We start from the raw sequence: 20,033 nt of genomic DNA, 5'->3' as shown, positions 1-20,033 counted from the left end.
GAGAAGGGGCAGGCCACCATCTTTCATCTTTGTTGTTTGAGCTACTTAGCCCCCAACCAAGCCTTCAGAATTTGGAGAGTCTTGGCTGACCACAGGCAGAAGGGACCCACCAAGAACAGCATAGCTGCTCTAACAAAATGTGGCCAAACTGCTTCTTTAAGTGGGTGCCCAATCCCATTCCTCTTCCCTGAGTAGGACTTCCCAACCAGGGCCTCCAGCCAGCCCCATTAGTGTTCTCCAGCCAACAGAGATTTTAATACACTGGGATGAAGCTCTCAGCATGAAGGGTGGGCCACCATCCTTGCTGTTTGGGCAACTTAGCTATTCCAGCATTCAGGCTTTGGGGTGTCCGAGGCAATGGGGAGCTGAAGTGGATCCCAAGCACAGCTTAGCTGCTCTATGAAATCATGGCCAGACTGCTTTTTAAAGTGGGCCCCCAGTCACATTTCTCCTCACTGGGTGGGGCCTTTCTATCGGGGTCTCAGGCCACCTCCTACAGGTATGTTCAGGCTAGCAACAGGCCTGCACCTCCCTGGAATGAAGCTCCCAGAGGGGAGGGGCAGGTTGCCCATATTTGCTATTTAACAGCCTTCACTGGTGGTACCTCCAGGCACTGGAAAATCCGAGGTGACTAGGGACTGGAATGGGCCCCTAGCATACCGCAGAAGCCCTATGGAAAAGTGGCCAGACAGTTATGTGGGTGCCCATTCCCATATCTCCTTACCAGACAGGTCCTCCAGGCTTGGCTTCCAGACATGCACCACCAGAGCTATCAAGCCAACAGCAACTCAGCAACTCCCTGGACAGAGCCTTCCAGAGCAACTAAAAACCTCTCTGCCACTGCCTCTGCAGTGGAACTACCTTTGCCAAACTACCTTTGCCACATAGGAGCAAAGACCCTAACTGCCTTATACACACCTCCAACAAGCTACATTTGACCCAAGAAGAGGAAGCCAGTCAATTTTCCATGAGTCTCCCACACCCCTCATTGCTCATCACCAGACAGGGAATTCCCAGCTTGGGCCCTCCAGCACAGACCCTCCATCTTGGGCTAATTGCACTGAGCAGCTGCTGACCTGCATCTTTCTGGGGTGGGGCCCCTGGGAGACAAGCAAAAGACCCTTGTCCACAACCACTACTAAGGTCCTTCCTTTGCTGCCTCCAATTTGTGGAAGGAACATAAACACTGAGATCACCCCAGAGCTGCAGTGGGCAGCCCAGGAGCACCAAGCCACGATCTACAGCCAGCACTCAAAAGGAGAGAGAAACCAATACTTTCAGAGCATTGAGAGGGAACATGGCCACAACTGTGAGGAAACACAGGGGAGCCACACAACCAAGCAAGAGTCTACAAACTGACCAACAAACACAAGTGCCACCTGCTGGATCATACCCCAAACCTTCAACACCAAAAATACCTCACTAACACACCCTCCTCTGAAACCAGAGACAAGAAGTCAGCTTCAAACAAAGACCCTGCACAAAGACTTGGCCCTGCGAAAACATCCAGAAAAAGAAGTCTATTGATGTATTCAATCTACACTGCAGTTAAAGGAACACCAACACGCAGAGATGAGAAAGAACCAACGCAAGAACTCCAGTAACTCAAGTGGCCAGATTGTCATATGTCCTCCAAATGGCACACCAGTTATCCAACAAGAGTTGTTAACCAGGCTGAAATGGCTGGAATGACAGAAATAGAGTACAAAATATGGATAGAAACAAAAATCTTCGAGATTCAGAAGGATGGCAAAACCCAATGCAGGAAAATAAGAATCACAATAAAGCAATACAGGAGCTGAAGGACAAAATAACCAGTACAAAAAGGAACCTAATGCATCTGACAGAGCTGAATAACATAATACAATAATATCACAAGTATTAACCGCAGAATAAATCAAGCTGAGGAAAGAATCTCAGAACTTGAAGACTGGAAATGTTTTTACACTGTTGGTGGGACTGTAAACTAGTTCAACCATTGCGGAAAACAGTGTGGTGATTCCTCAAGGATCTAGAACTAGAAATACTATTTGACCCAGCCATCCCATTACTGGGGATACACCCAAAGGATTATAAGTCATGCTGCTATAAAGACACATGCACACGTATGTTTATTGTGGCACTATTCACAATAGCAAAGACTTGGAATCAACCCAAATGTCCATCACTGACAGACTGGATGAAGAAAATGTGGCACATATACACCATGAAATACTATGCAGCCATAAAAAAGGATGAGTTCGTGTCCTTTGTAGGGACATGGATGCAGCTGGAAACCATCATTCTCAGCAAACTATTGCAAGAACAGAAAACCAAATACCACATGTTCTCACTCATAGGTGGGAACTGAACAATGAGATCACTTGGACACAGGAAAGGGAGCATCACACACCTGGGTCCTATTGTGGGGAGGGGGTAGGGGGCAGGGATAGCATTAGGAGATATACCTAATCTAAATGACGAGTTAATGGGTGCAGCACACCAACATGGCACATGTATATATATGTAACAAACCTGCACGTTGTGCACATGTACCCTAGAACTTAAAGCATAATAATAATAAAAAAAAAAAATCCTATTGTCGGAGAAAAAAAAAGCTATTCCACCATGGTCAATTGGGCTTTATTCCTGGGTTGCAAGGTTGGTTCCATATACACACAAATCAATAAATGTGATTCATCACATGAACAGAGCTAAAGACAAAAACCACATGATTAATAGACACAGAAAGTGCTTTTGACAAAATGCAACATTCTTTCATGTTAAAAATTCTCGATCAACTAGGTATTGAAGGAACACACATTAAAATAGTAAGAGTCATCTATGACAAACCCACAGCTAACATTGCTGAATTGGCAAAAGTTGGAAGCAAATCTTCTGGAAAACAAGCACAAGACAAGGACGCCCTCTCTTGCCACTTCTATTCAACATAGGATGAAGTACTGGCCAGAGCAATAAGATAAGAGAAAGAAATAAAGAACACCTAAATAGGAAGAGAGGAAGTCAAACTATGTCTGTTTGCAGACAACATGATTCTATATCTAGAAAACCCTATAGTCATGGGCCAAAATCTCTTTGAGCTGATAAACAACTTCAGCAAAGCTACAGGATACAAAAATCAATGTACAAAAATCACTAGCATTCCTATACACCAACAAGATCCAAACCGAGAGTCAAGTCAGAAAGGTAATCCCATTCACAATTGCCATAAAAAGAATAAAATACCTAGGAATACAGCTAACCAGGGAGGTAAAAGATCTCTGCACTGAGGATTACAAAACACTTCTCAAAGAAATCAGAAAAGACACAAACAAATGGAAAAACATTCCATGCTCATGAAGATGAAGAATTAATATTGTTTAAATGGCCATACTGCCCAAAGCAATATACAGATTAAATTCTATTGCTATCAGACTACCAACAACATTCTCCATAGAACTAGAAAAAAGGCTATTTTAAAATTGATATAGAGCCAAAAAAGAGCCCAAATAGCAAAAGCAATCCTAAGCAAAAAGAAGAAAGCTGGAGGCATCACATTACTCACTTCAAACTATACTACAGAGATACAATATCCAAAACAGCATAGTACTGGTAAAAAAAAAAAAACAAAAAAACAAAAAAACAAAAAAAAACAAAAAAAAAAAAAAAAAAACAGGTACATAGATACATGGAACAGATTAGAGAGACCAGAAATAAGGTCACACATCTACAACCATCTGATCTTCAACAAAGCTGACAAAAACAAGAAGACTCCCTATTTAATAAGTGGTGCTGGGATAACTGGCTAGCCGTGTGTGGAAGATTGAAACTGTTGAAACTGGACCCCTTCCTTATACAGTATATAAAAATCAACTCAAGATGGATTAAAGACTTAAATGGAAAACCCAGAAGTATGAACACCCTGGAAGACAACTAGGAAATACCATTCTTCACATAGGAATGGGCAAACATTTCATGACCAAGACACCAAAAGCGATCACAACAAAAGCAAAAATTGACAAACAGTTATCTAAATAAGAGTTTCTGCACAGCAAAAGAAATATTGACAGAGTCACAGACAACCTACAGAATCAGACACATTTTTGCAAACTATGCATCCGACAAAGGTTTAATATGCAGCATGTATAAAGAACTTAAACAAATGTACAAGAAATAAAAAACTACCCCATTAAAAAGTGGGCAAAGGACATGAACAGACACTTTTCAAAAGAAGACATATATGCAGCCAACAAGCATATGAAAAAAAGCTCAACATCACTGATCATTAGAGAAATGCAAATCAAAACCACAAAGAGATATTATCTCATACCGGTCAAGATGGCTATTATTAAAAAGCCAGAAAAATAGCATGCTGGTGAGGTTGCAGAGAAAAGGGAATGCTTATATGCTGTTGGTGGGAGTGTAAATTAGTTCAATCACTGTGGAAAGCAGTATGGCGATTTCTCAAAGAGCTAAAAGCAGAGCTACCATTCAACCCAGCAATCTCATTACTTGGTATATACCCAGAGGCATATAAATCATTCTACCATAAAGACACATGCACATGAATGTTCACTGCAGCTCTATTTACAATAGCAAAGACATGGAATCGACCGAAATGCCCATCAATGACAGATTTGATAAAGAAAATATGGTACATATTCACTATGGAATACTATGCAGCCACAAAAAGAATAAGGTTTTGCCTTTTCTGGGAACATGGATGGAGCTGGAGGCTGTTAATCCTTAGCAAACTAATGCAGGAACAGAAAACCAAAAACCTCATGTTCTCATTTATAAGGGGAAGCTAAATGATAAGAACTTATGAATGTAAAGAAGGAAAGAACAGACACTGGGATCTACTTTAGGGTGAATAGTGGGAGTAGGGAGAGGTGCAGAAAAGATCACTATTGGGTACTGGGCTTAATACCTGGGTGATGAAGTAATCTAGTTTAATTTACCTAGAAATGGTAGTTTACCTATGTAACAAACTTTCACATGTATCCCTGAACCTAAAATAAAAGTTGAAAAAAGAAAGAAAGAATGTACCTCAACACAATAAAGGCCTTATATGACAAGCCCACAGGTAACACCATACTCAATGTTGAAAAGCTGAAAGCATTGCCTGTACGATCAGAAACAAGATAAGAATGCTCACTCTTGCCACTTCTAACACGGTGGGAAGTTCTAGCCAGGGCAATTAGGCAAGAAATAGAGATAAAAGATATCCAAATTGGAAAGAAAGACATAAAATAACCTCTGTTTACAGATGACATGATGTTATACATAGAAAACCAAAGACTCCACTTGAAAAAAAAAAAACAGAAATCAGTTGTGTTTCTACCTATTAACAATTCACTATACAAAAAAGAAATTAAAGAAACAATCTCATTTACAATAGCTACCCCCAAAATACTCAGGGAATAAATTTAACCAAGGAGGCAAAAGACCTATCCACTGAAAACTATAAAACATTGATAAAATAAATTGAAGATGACACAAATAAATACAAATATATATCTATATATATATATATATTGTGTGTGTGTGTTTAATGTTTATGGATTAAAGTAATATTGTTAAAATGTCTTTACTACCCGAAGCAATCTACACAGTCAATGAAATTCTGTCAAAATTCTAATGCCATTTTTCACAAGAGTTTAAAAAAATCTAAAATCTATATGGAACCACAAAAGACCCTAAGTAGCCAAAGCAATCTTCAACAAAAAGAACAAAGCTGGGGCCCTCACACTACTTAATTTCAAAATATAGTAATCAAAACAAAGCTGTGGCAATCAAAACATACTATTATAATTAAAACAAAGCTATAGTAATAAAACAACATGCTACTAGCATAAAAATGGACATAAAGACCAATGAACAGAATAATAAACCCAGAAATAAGGCTACACATTTATAGTCAGTTGAACATAGAATATACAAAGAGAAAAGGATAGTTTCTTCAATAACGGTGTTGGGAAAACTGGATATCCACATGCAGAAGAATGAAATTGGGCCCTTATCTTTAAAAAAAATCAACTCAAAATGGATTAAATAGTTACATGTTAGGCCTACAACTGTAAACTACTAGAAGAAACACAGGGAAAATCTTGGTCTGGGTGATGATTTTTTATGACACCAAAAGCATAGGCCACAAAAGCAAAAATAGACAAACATGGTTACCTCAAACAAAACATATCCTGCATAGCAAAAGATGCAATCAATAGTGAGAAGAGACAACCTATGGTGTAGGAGAAAATATTTGTAAATCATACATCTCACAAGGGGTTAATATCCAAAATACACAAGGAACTTAAACAACTCAAGAGCAATTAAACAAATAACCCGATTAAAAAATAGGCAAAGGACCTGAACAGACATTTCTCAAAATAAGACATACAGGTTTCTTTATGACAAGAATATGAAAGAATGCCCAACATCAGTAATTGTCAATGAAAGGCAAGTCAAAACCACAATGAGATATTATCTCATACCTGTATATTATCAAAAAGACAAAAGATATCAAGTGTTGGCAAGAATGTGGAGAAAAAGTAACTCTTGTACACAGTTGGTGGGAATGTAAATTGGTACAGCCATTATGGAAAACAGGATGGAAGTTCCCCCCAAAAATTAAAAATAAGAACTATCATATAATCCATCAAGTTTCTGGGTATATATCTGTTATATTCTGATAGTTTATGTTCCCACAAAATTGATGTGTTTAATGTGATGATAAATCTTCATGCTTAATGTGATGATAACAGGAGGTGGGGCTCTTGGAATGTGACTAGGTCATGGGGGTAGTGACCTCATAAATGTGATTAGTGCCCTTATAAAAGAGGCTCAATAGGAAGTTTAAAAACAAAAATAAAAGAGATGCAAGAGAAAACCCTTGTCCCTTTCACCATGTGAGGTTAGAGTGAAAAGATAGATGTCTATGAGGAAGTGGGCCTTCACTAGACACTGAATCTGCCAGTGCTTTGGACTTCTCAACCTCCAGAACTGTAGGAAATAAATTTCTGTTGCTTATAAGTCATGCAACTTACAGTATTTTGTAATAGCGGTCCAAACTAAAAGAGAAAATTGGTACCAAGAACTGAAGGTGCTGCTGTAATAAATACCTAAAATATGCAAGCAGTTTTGGAACTGGGTGATAAGTATAGGCTGGAAGTGAGAGGTTTGTGCTAGAAAAAGCCTGCATTGCTATGAATGGACTATTAAGGATGATTCTGCTGAAGTTCAGAAAGCCTCAGTTTTCTTAGTGAATACCTAAGTAGATATACCAATAACTTAGGTTATTGGTAGAAATATGGCTGGTAAAGACCATTCTGATGAGGTCTCACCAGAGATAAACGAAGAATGTGTTGTTTGGACAATGGAAGAACAGAAATCCTTATCATAAAGTGGCAAATAACTTGGCTGTGTTGTGTTCTTGTTCCAGTATTTTGTGGAAGGTAGAATTTGTGAGTAATGAAATTGGGTATCTGGCTGAGGAAATTTATAAGCAAAGTGTTGAAGGTACAGTGTGGCTTCTCTTCACTGCCTATAGTAAAATGTGAGAAGAGAGAAATGAAAATGGATTTGTTAGTTAAAGGGAAGTAGAACTGAAACATTTAGAAAATTCTTAGTCTGTCCATATTGGAAAAAGATAAGAAAGCTTTATCAGAAGAGAAAATGATGTGGCCTATTGATCATTTGATAAAGAAAATTAGTATGGATCAGCCATCTCAATGGAAGTCATGTGCTATTGATTAAGGCAGTGAGCCATCTAAACCCAAGCGATGACCTAGTTGTCCAGGACAATGGAAAAATGACCCCAAAGGCATTTCAGAAATCAGTAGGGCTGACTGCCGTCACAGAATGCTAGGGCCCGTGGGATCAGAACAATTTCAAAGGAGGGGCCACTGCTGCCTAGAGTTACCTCACACTGTGGACTCCGCTCCCCACACTCTGTTGCCATGCTGCTCGGCTCCCCTAGGTGCTGCTCTGGCAGGCTCTGGTGTGGTATGTGCTGAGCTCAGCAAAGCTGTGGGGACAAGCAAAGCTTTGGAAGCTGGACTACTACCAAAAAGGGTCCAAAAGGCAGGACCTCCATATCAGTGGGCCTTGAGAGCATCAAGCCAAAAAAGATTATTCTTGAGCCATAGGGTTTTGGACTTGCGTGGTAACTGTCACTCCTTTATTCATTTTTATTTTTCCCTTTCAGAATGAGAATGTCTATCTTATGCCTGTCCCACCATCATATGTTTGAGGCTCATAATTTACTTGATTTCACTGATTCACAACTGGAAAGCAATTTGCCTTAGAATGAATTATACCTTAAGTCTCACCCATATCTGATTTAGATGATAATTAGATGAGACTTTGGAGTTACATGTGAAAATTGATCCTGAAACAAGATTGTTGAGGCTACTGGGATGCAAGTAATGTATTTTGCATGTGATAAGGGCATACATTTTGGGGAGCCAGGAACAGAATGTTATGGTCTAAATGATTACATCCCCCCAAAATTCATATGTTGAAATCCTCACTCCCAATGTGATGGTATAAGGAGGTAGGCCCTAGGGAAGCGATTAGGTCATGGGGTCAGAGCCTCCAGAAATGAAATTAATGCCCTCATAAAAGAGGCCGAAGAGAGACCCCTGAATATATATTCCACTGAATATACATATTCCAGTGGATAAAGATATATTTCATTTGCTTTAGGTATTAGTCCATTCGGACTGCTATAAAAATACCATGAACTAGGTGGCTTATAAACAACTATATATATAATATATATGTATATTATATATATATTCCACTGAAATATATCTTTATCCATTGTGAATAATGCTGCAGTGAGCATTATTATAGAAATATCTGCACTCCCAGGCTCACTGCAACATTATTCACAATAGCCAAGATATGGAAATAACCCAAGTGCGTCCATGGACAGATGAATGGATAAAGAAAATGTGGTGCACTATTAACATTCCATTAACAATGGAACATTATTCAACCTTGAAAAAGAAGTAAATCGTGTCATTTGCAACAATATCAATTAACCCAGAGGACAGTATGCTAAGTAAAGTAAGCTAAGCACAGAAAGACAGGCACTGCTTGATCTCACTTCCACGTGGAAATTGATAAAGTAGAATGCACAGAAGCAAAGAATAGAATGTTGGTTGCCAGGGGCTGGGTGTTAGGGGAAATGGGGAAATATTCATCAAAGGGTACAAAACTTTAATTATGCAGGATGAATAACCTCTGGAGATCTAACATACAGCGTGAAAACTATACTTAATAATACTGTATTGCATTTTTGCAATCTGCTAAGAGAGTAGACCTTCAATGTTCTCACCATACCAAAGAAAATAGTAACTGAGAGGTGCTAGAAGTGTTAATTACCTTGATTTAATTATTTCACAATGTATATGTGTATATATACACATATATATTAAAAATCACATTATACACATTAAACATATTTAATTTTTATTTATCAGTGATACCTTAATAAAGCTAAAGGGACGTACGTATTTCTGTAACTATCTTGCAAAATACAATTCATCACATTAACAAATCATAGTAAATTAAGAAGAATAAAACTTACATCACTACCAAAAGAAATGCCATATTTTTGAAAGCATCTGCAAAATCCTATTTAAAACATCTGCAAATATATTTTCTTCAGCTTCTTCCCTTATATTTTTTATTTTTTCATCACATTTTATTTTTAATAATTTTATTTTTTCCTCCTTTTCTGCCTCTGATTTATGCTCATCCTCTTTTACTAGTTTAATTTCTTCACTTAATTGATCAGTGTAGATTTTCCTCAAAATCTCTTCCCGTTGTTTCAGCCTTTCCTCTGTGTCCTTGTATATGGCGTCAGAAAAGTAGGCCCCTTTGTTGCACTGCACCATTTTCTCTATCAGCTCCACCAGCTCCTGCACTTGACCTTCCTTCTCTGCCTCACTGGTTTGGTTGCTGTTGCTAAAGGCACAGCAGCGGTTCCCGCACTCCTGGACGATGCTTTTTAGGCTCACATCCGCATCTGCTATGAAGTCACTCAAGCTCTGGCCCTCCAACTCTTCTTTGCGAGTGAACAAAATGACCATGTGCTTCATGGCTGGCTTCCCAAAGACAGCCTTGATCAATCCAACAGTTTTCTGCTCTTCCTCTGTGTAGCGGCCCAGCTGCAGAACCAGGACAATAGCATGGGGCCCTGGGCAGGAGGAGATGACGCAGCGGCTGATTTCCCTGCAGGTGGTTTCCAGCCTCTCCTTGTTGTCAAAGAGCCCTGGAGTGTCAACAACAAGAAGGTCTCTCCCCTGCCATTCCCGGGATGCTTTTTGACAGGTCTTGGTAACAGCTTGGGCAGCAATTCTAGACTCAAAGATTTTCTTTCCAAGGATGGTGTTCGCTGTTCCACTTTTCCCACTTCCAGTTTTCCCTACCAGAACGATCCTCAGAGAGCGGTCCTCACTCTCAGCCATGCTCACGTCAGGAGGCTCTGGAACTTAGGCACGTACAAGACCTTAAAGAGGGGATGATAGGAAAAAAAGCCAGTTTTGGTAAGTGGGATCCATTCCCAAACTTCTTTTCTGCTTTCTCTTTCTTCTGAAAATTTGTAACATCCTATTATCCATATTAATCCCAGTAAAGACAGAAGCATGAAATAGTCCGATTAATATGGAAGAAATAATAGAGAAAGCAGTTAAAGAGTTTCCCACAAAGCAGTACCAGGTATAGATGGTTTCACAGGGGGATTCTATTGAACCTTTTAAGATCTGAGCATCTCAAAGCTACCTAAAACTGCTCCTGGCCATACAAAAAGAAGGAAAAAGTTACATTTTTTTCTATGAAGCAAGTATATTGATTCTAAAGGCTGACAAATATTTCATCAATAAAGAAAACTACAGATGTGTCTCATTTGTGAATATTAATATAAAAATCCTAAATAAATTATTAGACACTAATAAATAATAGACTGTGACTAAGTGTGATTTATTTCAGAAATACTATGGTGGGTCAAATATGAGAATGCTGATTGTTACAACACATCCCATTAATAGGTTAAGAAGAAAATTAGCTAGATGCAGGAAAGATATTTGGCCAAATTTAACACGGATTCATGTTTAAAGTAGTTTGTAGAACAGAAAAAATATATATTTCTTTAACATGATTTTACATAAATATAATTTTTTAATTTTGTCATCTTTATTTTTTTCTGTAACTAAAATAGTTGATTATAAAGTTCATTTGGATGAAGAAAAATGCAAGTTAGCCTAGACAATCAAGGAAAAGAAGAACAGGGAAAGACTAGCTCTACCAGACAACTAAACATTATAATCTCTATAATTAAAGCAGTATGATATTGGTGAGTGAATAGAGACAGGCCATGAAACAGAAACAGAATTCACAAATAGGCCATTGCTCATTTTACATCCATTTATATTCAATTCAATTACATTAACTTACATTCTGTAAAGCAGCACCTCATACCAATGGGAAAGATGAGAGACACTTTTATTAGCAACACTGAAATAACTATACCACCATATAATTGAATGCAATTTTATCTTTAAATGTCATACAAATTCCAAATAGATCAGAAATTTAAATGTAAAAACTAGCCCATATAAATAATAAGAGAAACACGGGTAAATTCTTTGTAACCTGGGAGTGGAGAGGATGTTAATAACTAAGATTTAAAATAGTGTAAGGAAAAGACTGATAAGTTTGATTACACAAAAAATCTAAAAAATTATGTAAGCCATACAATACCATAGATAAAACACAAGTATCAAACTAGGAAAACATTTTTTCCAATTTATCTCAAAGACGGCTACTTTTCCTATTGTATGAAGAATATCTAAAAGTAAAGAAACAAAAGACCAATGACTTGATAGAAAATTGGGCAAAATATAAATACACGGCCAAGGAAAAAAATGCAAATTATCCTTGAATACATAAAAAGATATCCAAGTTCATTCACAATAGAGAAAAATAAATTAAAAACATAGAAAAAATAAAAAATTCTCAGAGATAACTCTTTCTCAACTATAGGTATGGCAAAAATCCACACATTTCCCAGCATAATCTGGTGGTAAAGGTATGGGGAAAACAGGTAATTTCCTGCATGACTAGTGTGAAGGGGAAAAACAACCTAACACCTATAGAGGAGAAAGTAGCAATACCTTGAAAAATTACACATGCATTTACTCTTTGATTATCAATCCCAATTTTAGGATTTATCCCAGGGCTGCACTGACAAAAATACAGAAAGAAATATGCATGTGGTTATTCATGCATATTCATGCAGTACTATTAGTAATAGCAGAAGATCAAAACCCTATCAGATGGCCATCAGTGGGGACCAGTTGAATAAACTAAGGTATATTCATACAGAAAAGTACTATCCAACTGCAAAAAGGAATGAGAAATAGATCTATATACCAGTATGAAGAGATCTCTGGGATATACTGTTAAGTGAAAAAAGCCAAGTGAAGAAAATAACGTATCTTTTACTACCATTTATATAATAAGAAGGCATATTAGTTTTATGTATAAATAATTTTCATGTGCATGTGAAAAAGCAATGGCAGAACCATTTGAAAACTAAACAAATGAAAGAATTATTTATATGAAGATGGGAGGAACAAGGTACAAGGGACAGGAACAGAAAATGGTCGTTAGACTTCTTTGAATATCCTTTGTTTTTGCAAATTTTATCTTGAGACCATTTCAATAGTTTACATAATTGTACAATAAAAATTATATTTTAAAACACCAGTAAAAGTTAAAAGAAATGGAACAAATAAACCTAACTGTATTTTGTGTCAAGGATGAACCACACAAAGATTTGTCCTGAGAGGCTTGAAAATGTAGTATTAATAATTTCACTGTGTGTGTGTGTGTGTGTGTGTGTGTGTGTGTACTGTTTTGAAGTCCATCTAAAAGGCATAAACCATCGTCAGCCAAGTAGCAATGAGTGCACTTAACACCCAGATTGTGATCTTCAAATGGCATTTCCCACAAAAGAAATTAGGACTACTAGGAAAAAGTACTCATTCCAGGTCTGGGCCAGTAAACATACAAGTTTAGCCTACAACATCTTTCATACTAGAAAGCAGGGATGTTATCAAAAATTACTTAGTTTTATCAGAAGAACTTGGAAGCTATCTTAAAGAGGTTCCAACTGGACAAAGATGGAACAATTTGAGCATCATTAATAAAGATTGTTCCAATGGATTAAAATATACCAAATATATTGAAATCCAGTAGTTTATAACAACACCATGTTCCTGAAAGAAGTTAATTGCTCCCTTGGAAGTATGCTAGGAAAGTGACTCATCATTCTGAACATTGACAACTAAAGCGAAAGAAGCATTTATTTTGTCTTTCATACATCTCATCTTTTAACTATATCTCACAAAAGTGAAAGAATCGCTGAATGAAAGTTCCTTTGCATAGGACTATTCCATCTAATAAATGAATAAAGAATGATAGAATATCATCTTTTGGTAACTTTTAATGAAACAAATTCATTCTAGACAATCATTAACATCTGCTAACATCACAAAAAGAGAGGCACTCAAATATTATGTGCCTTCTAATGGAAGTTTAGGATAGCATCTATGAAGTATTCCCACTAAAAAAACGAAGTCAAACTTTAATCTGATCCAACCTCCCCATTAATATAAATTCACACAAAACACTGGAGCTAGAAGTGAATGTTAAATGACATCGTTAGGATGCATTCAGCAGTATGAATACTGTCCAGTTCTGTTGGACAAAAGACCTTCCCTTCCTTAAACAAAGAAATTTAACACAACATTAAGTGAAACTTAAGAGATGTCAAACAATTGTAATATATGAATTTTACTTAGATCCTACCTCAAACAATTTTAAAAATTATGAGATCTTCAGGGAACTCTGAATACAACTGGTAGTATTAAAATTTATAATTGTCTTTTGAAGCCTGTTTATGAAATTGTGGAAATGCTTTTAAATGGTCTTTATCTTTCAGAGACACATATGCAAACATTTACTGATAAAATGATGTAAGGTCTGACATTTGCTTCAAAATAATCTGTGATAGAGTTGAGAATAGGAGCAGATAGTTGAACAAGACTGGCATAAATTGATAACTGTTAGATTGTAGTATAGGTACAAGGAAGTTCCTTATATTATTTTTTACCTTTGAATAAGTATAAATTTTCCACAAATAAAAAAATGAACCCATGTATAGTGTAACCACTATCGAGTATATACTGCATGTACTATGCAGTATATACTGCATGTACTATACTGCATGTATACTGCATGTATACTGCATGCATGTATATGCATGTATACATATACATGCAGTACATATACTGCATGTATATGTACAGTACTATACTCCATGTACTATGCAGTATATACTGCATGTATATGCAGTATATACTGCATATACACCCTGATAAAACATGTTTTGTATATCTCGTTTACTCTTCAAAAATACTCTACAGTGAAACTAATTTTATTATTCTAATTTTTTAAATGAGGAAGCTGGTGTGGCTCAAAAATTCTAGGAAACATGCCTTTGGTCACTGTGCTAATAGGTATTGGGCAGAGAAGACATTGGATTCAAAGTCTGTCTGACTCTACCATGCTCACTCTTAACCATGCACTCTACCACCTGTTCTTGGTTACTCTCAGGCCATGATTCTAAATTTTCATTGACATGGCATCAGAGATAGATCAGTGGAGGGCAAAGGAGATGATCCACACTTTCTGCAAAAAAGTGAGCTGGGAGCCAGCCTGTGATAAGGGAACCGTGAGGAGGGCTCTGCATTTCTCATGGACTTTTCCATCTCTCCCATATTGAGAAGCCAAACGTGAGAGAGACAGTCAGAAAAATCACTTTAAAACTTTCTCAAGTGGTTCTTGGAAGATCCAGAGGACCTCCAGCTAAGAGAAAGGCTGAGAAGTGACAAAAGCATTTACAACAGAGGTGGACAGTTCTAAACTGTGGCCAGACCCACCAGTTCTAGAAAATTTCGTAAGCTCCTTGAGATTTAGTTCCCTCCGCTATAAAAAGGGAAAATAAAACCAATCTTGCAGGGTTGTCCTTAGGCTTTCATAGAGTGATTTCTATAAAGGTCTTTTATAACAACTCTTTTTGTATTGAATGGCGGAGCAGCCCCACAAGTTACACTGTTAGGGACACAGCTTGTCTCTGCTTAATGCTGGAAAAAGTCAGCAGACTGAATTCTGGTGTTCCTCTACCACGAGTGATCTGGGTACCCCTTAGATTTGGGAATCTGGGTTAGGATTCTGGGTACCCCTTGAATTGGGATTCTGATTCTTTTTCAGTAAGAAGAGGGACTTAGACAGGTGGACCCTAAATTGCCTGTCACCTCTACAAATCTGCCTTAGGAGCTCTTAATTTCTTATGCAGGTTATCAGGCAACACTCTACGTCTATCAAAACAGCCAGTGAGTGGAGGGTGCACTATGCAGCCACGTGTGTCCCGTTACATATGAGATGCATAGACTCCGCAAACACATCTCCTCACTGCCCTTCCTTCTCACTCCTCCCACAGCACCTTCTATGCAGTGCTGCTAGCACAGTGCCCTGCCCCTCCTCAGGGCAGAGTCCACTCCACCCACACACCCTGTCCTCACTGCCCTTCACAGCCCAATAGCACCAACCCCTCTTCTCAGCCAGGCTCATCTTCTCTTGAACAAGTTGAGTTTTCAAGTGCAAATAAATCTCCTCACTCCGCTTCCTACTCACCCCTCCCACAGTACCTTCTCTGCAGTGCTGCTGGTACAGTGCCTTGTCCCTCCTAAGGGCAGAGTCCACTCCACCCACACACCCTGTCCTCACTGCCCTTCACAGCCTGATAGCCCCAGGCCCTCTTCTCAGCCAGGCTCACCTTCTCTTGAACAAGTTGAATTTTCAGATTTTCTCCAAGGAGGCTGCTTGAGCTGTTGCTTTTGCTTTGACTGTGAGATAGAAGTGTCTGCACCCCCACCAAAACCTCTAAGTCAGGAAGCTCAGACTGGGTGGAGCCACAAAAAAAAAAAAAAAAGTTTGTCTTTAAAGAAACAGAAATACTGCTCCATAATCTGGTGATTGCTTCAATTTTGCCGGTTGAAACCTTTTGCCCATGGGCCTGCTATAAACACCATTTCCAAAGCTACATTTTTTGCTTCAGGTTATAGTGATGGATGCAAAAGAGCCTTATTAAACGACCCAAATATTGCCTAGAAAACAAGGCACAGGATCTGATTGTCTTCCCTGGGTGGAGTGGGAGGCTGAAGGGTGATTTGGGGAAGAAGGGAGACCGGCATATACCTTGCTGTTTCCAAGCGTAGAGCTGGGGGTTCTTACTGATTGTGTAATATGGGTTTGTAATTGTAGTCTTTCAGGAAGGCCTCAAGTTACTCATTCAAAAGTTAACAGCACTGAGGCTCAAAGGCAGAGTCTAAATCATTAGGAACCAAGGAAAAAAAGGAAGGTGAGGCCTGGAAAAATAATCTGCCCTTGACCACATAGTTTCTCTAGTTGCTTTTCATATAGTTCTTCCAAGTTTGAAAATATGCATGACCTAACAAGTAAAGATGCACCCATGGAATAGATCCTACACCCTTTCCCCGCCTTCCTCTCTACCCCACATCCTCCTACTCCAGTCTCAGGCAGAGATAGATTTTCTAGAATTTACCCAGTGGATGGTTCCAATCTGCTCTGGAGGTTTCTTGAGGCGAGAGGCATGTTCCCAAAGCTCTCACAGTTGACCAGATATTCCAGTTGGCTCCATAAGAATACTATGTTTAGAGTTCCAAGCCCATAGCCCCTGTCGCAGCCTTGCCACCCTCCAGCACCCCATGCCAGGAGCGGGCCTAGAGCACTTGCCTTGCCCCTCCACGATCCGGGCTCCAGCTCCCACCCAGGTCCGCACCACTGGCAGCCTGAAGGGAGTCGCTGGCCGTGGTCGCCGCTAGGTGTGATGTATCTGCATCTTCAAAGGAAGATGAAACAAAAGCCTTCATTGGAATATTTGTATTTTTGTCACTTTCTGTGAGCTAAAGCGATTTGGTGTCTCCTTTGGATCGTTTCTACACTTCAAGAACACAAGTTGAATCACTCAGACCCAAAAAACAAGTCTGAAACCAGCATCCATCAATACCTGGTCGATGAGCCAACCCTTTCCTGGTCGCGTCCATCCACTAGAGCCAGTGAAGTAGTATGTTCCATCAACGTTTCTCACTATGAGCTCCAAGTAGAAATCGGAAGAGGATTTGACAACTTGACTTCTGTCCATCTTGCACGGCATACTCCTGCAGGAACACTGGTAACTATAAAAGTTACAAATCTGGAAAACTGCAATGAAGAACGTCTGAAAGTTTTACAGAAAGCCATGATTCTATCCCACTTTTTCTGGCATCCCAATATTACAACTTATTGGACAGTTTTCAGTGTTGACAGCTGGCTTTGAGTTATATCTCCATTTATGGCCTATGGTTCAGCAAGTCAACTCTTGAGGGCCTATTTTCCTGAAGGAATGGGTAAAACTTTAATAAGAAACATTCTCTTTGGAGCAGTGAGAGGACTGAACTATCTGCACCAATATGGCTGTATTCGTAGGAGTAGTAAAACCAGCCATATCCTCATTTCTGATGATGGCCTAGTGACCCTCTCTGGCCTGTCTCATCTGCATGGTTTGGTTAAGCATGGACAGAGGCATAGGGCTGTGTATGATTTCCCACAGTTCAGCACATCAGTGCAACCATGGCTGAGTCCAGAACTACTGAGACAGGATTTACATGGGTATAATATGAAGTCAGATATTTACAGTGTTGGGATTACAACATGTGAATTAGCCAGTAGGCAGGTGCCTTTCCAGGATATGAAGAGAACTCAGATGCTGTTACAGAAACTGAGAGTTCCCCCTCATAGCCCAGTGGATATCAGTATTTTCCCTCAATCAGAATCCAAAATGAAAGATTCCCAGTCAGGTGTAGACTCTGGGATTGGAGCAAGTGTGCTTATCTCCAGTGGAACTCACACAGTAAATAGTGACTGATTACACACACCATCCTCAAAAACCTTCTCTCCTGCCTTCTTTAGCTTTTTACCGCTGTGTTTGCAACAAGATCCGGAGAAAAGGCCATCAGCAGTTTATTGTCCCATGTTTTCTTCAAACAGATGAAAGAAGATAGCCAGGATTCAATACTTTCACTGTTGCCTCCTGCTTATAACAAGCCATCAGTATCACTGCCTCCAGTGTTACCCTGGACTGAGCCAGATTGTGATTTTCCTGATGAAAAAGACTCATATTGGGAATTCTAGGGCTGCCAAATCATTTTATGTCCTATATACTTGACACCTTCTCCTTGCTGCTGTTCCTTCTGTATTGCTAGGTACAAATACCAGAATTATACTTGAAAACACAGTTGGTGCACTGGAGAATCTATTATTTTAAAATCACTCTGTTCAAAGGGGCATCAGCTTGTAGTCCCTTTGGTTCACACAGAGTGCTATGACAACTCCAAGGAAATATCAGAACTACTAATATAGCTAGTGTTATTTATTCTGGAAATTATTCTAAGCTGTGACTAACTCCTTTGATCTCTCAATATAATTTTGGAGTCAGTTAATTTTTTCAGTATTTTGCTATCCTCTTGGGAATGGTCCCTCAGAGCATAGTGCTTCCAAGTACATCTTCTCCCAGATTCTCTGGCCTTTTTAATGAGCTATTGTTAAACCAACAGGCTAGTTTATCTTGCATCAGACCTTTTATGGTAAAGGGAAAATGTCTTTACTTTCCCTTTTTCTTCTATTAATACTTATGGTAACATCTAACTCAGCCTCACTCACATTAAATGATTCACTTGAAGTATATAAAAAAGAATACTGTGTTTAAAAATAAAAATAAAAAAGGAATATTACGTTTTTGATTTTGTGTGTATGTGTATGTGTGTGTGTGCACAAACCTCGGGGCTTTTTTTCTGTTGCCACAGTGCTAGATAAATGCAAAGCTTAACTTATTAAGATAGTGCAGAAATAATAACAGGAGATGAAAGGGATAGTACTGTCCTAGCTCTTAAACAAATTAAACTATGTAACCTTCGAGTATCAGCTTGCTATTGCTATCATGACAAATTACCAAAAATGTAGTGGCATAAAACAATATAAAATTTTCCTCTTACAGTTTTGGAAGTCAGAAGTCCAAAATGGGCATTATGGGGATAAAATCAAGTTAATTAGCAAGGCATCTTCTAGAGGCTCCATGGGGGAATCTGTTCCTGGCCTCTTCCAGCATCTCTATGCTACTAGTGTTCTTTGGCTTGTGGCTGCATTGCACCAATCTCTGCTGCCGTCTTCACACTGCCTTCCTTCTTTGACTTTCTTGTTTCCCTCTTTGAAAGATCTTTGTGTTCACATTTAAACCCACCTAGATAATCCAGGATAATCTCCTCACTGTGAAAGCCTTAATTTAATCACATCTACAAAGACTCTTTTGCTATATAAAGCAACAGTCACTGGTACCTCCCAATATCAAGTCTGTATTAGCTTCCGGGACTGCTGTAACAAATTACCACAAACTGGGTAGCTTAAAACAAGAAAAAATTATTGTCTCACAGTTCTTGAGGCCACAAGGTGTCAACAAGGCCACACTCTCTCAGAAGACTCTAGGGGAGGATCCTTCCTTGCCTCTTTCTGGCTTTTAGTGGTTTCTGGCAATCCTTGCTACTCTTTGACTTGTAGATGCATCTCTTCAATCTCTGCCTCCGCAGCCACACAGTTTTCTCCCCGTGTGCCTATTCAAATTTCACTCATTTTCTGAGGATAAAAGTCATTGCATTAGAAGAGCTTGCCCCAAAACCTCATCTTAACTTGATTACATCACAAAGACTGTTTCCAAATAAGGTCACATTCTCAAGTACTAGGGTACTAGGGGTTAGATCTTGAACATTTCTTTTAGTGGATACAATTCTAAATTGTGATAGAAAATTGGTGGTTAAAAAAAAAAGGACAGTGAACGCATTTTAAGAGTGAAACACTCTAGATCTCTT

The 20,033-nt window shown here is 38.7% G+C and overlaps 1 protein-coding gene and 1 pseudogene across 3 annotated transcripts; one reads left to right on the top strand and one right to left on the bottom strand.

Moving 5' to 3' along the window:
* Nucleotides 1-9,353: 9,353 nt before the first annotated feature.
* On the bottom strand, nucleotides 9,354-17,276 carry GIMAP7 (GTPase, IMAP family member 7). Of its 3 annotated transcripts, XM_030931903.1 has the most exons (3): nucleotides 17,144-17,276; nucleotides 16,870-16,975; nucleotides 9,354-10,498 (listed from the first exon to the last, which is right to left on the bottom strand). In XM_030931903.1, exon 3 carries the CDS (start codon nucleotides 10,455-10,457, stop codon nucleotides 9,579-9,581), a length of 879 nt encoding a protein of 292 aa, XP_030787763.1. In that variant the 5' UTR covers nucleotides 10,458-10,498; nucleotides 16,870-16,975; nucleotides 17,144-17,276; the 3' UTR covers nucleotides 9,354-9,578. The 3 variants fall into 3 exon arrangements, with proteins under 3 accessions (XP_030787763.1, XP_030787764.1, XP_010378029.1); XM_030931904.1 differs by lacking the exon at nucleotides 16,870-16,975 and having other exon boundaries at nucleotides 17,144-17,273; XM_010379727.2 differs by lacking the exons at nucleotides 16,870-16,975; nucleotides 17,144-17,276 and adding an exon at nucleotides 15,890-16,039.
* On the top strand, nucleotides 10,511-18,306 carry LOC104675270 (annotated as a pseudogene).
* The last annotated feature ends 1,727 nt before the right edge of the window (nucleotides 18,307-20,033 follow it).

Source organism: Rhinopithecus roxellana, chromosome 6 (assembly GCF_007565055.1).
Source record: "Rhinopithecus roxellana isolate Shanxi Qingling chromosome 6, ASM756505v1, whole genome shotgun sequence".
Taxonomy (NCBI): domain Eukaryota; kingdom Metazoa; phylum Chordata; class Mammalia; order Primates; family Cercopithecidae; genus Rhinopithecus; species Rhinopithecus roxellana.
Note: the sequence above shows the minus strand (reverse complement) of the source record. Positions and strands in the feature narration are given on the sequence as shown.

Bases quoted from the DNA above. Each gene is read 5' to 3' on its own strand.
- GIMAP7 (XM_030931903.1), bottom strand. From the start codon at position 10,457: ATGGCTGAGAGTGAGGACCGCTCTCTGAGGATCGTTCTGGTAGGGAAA.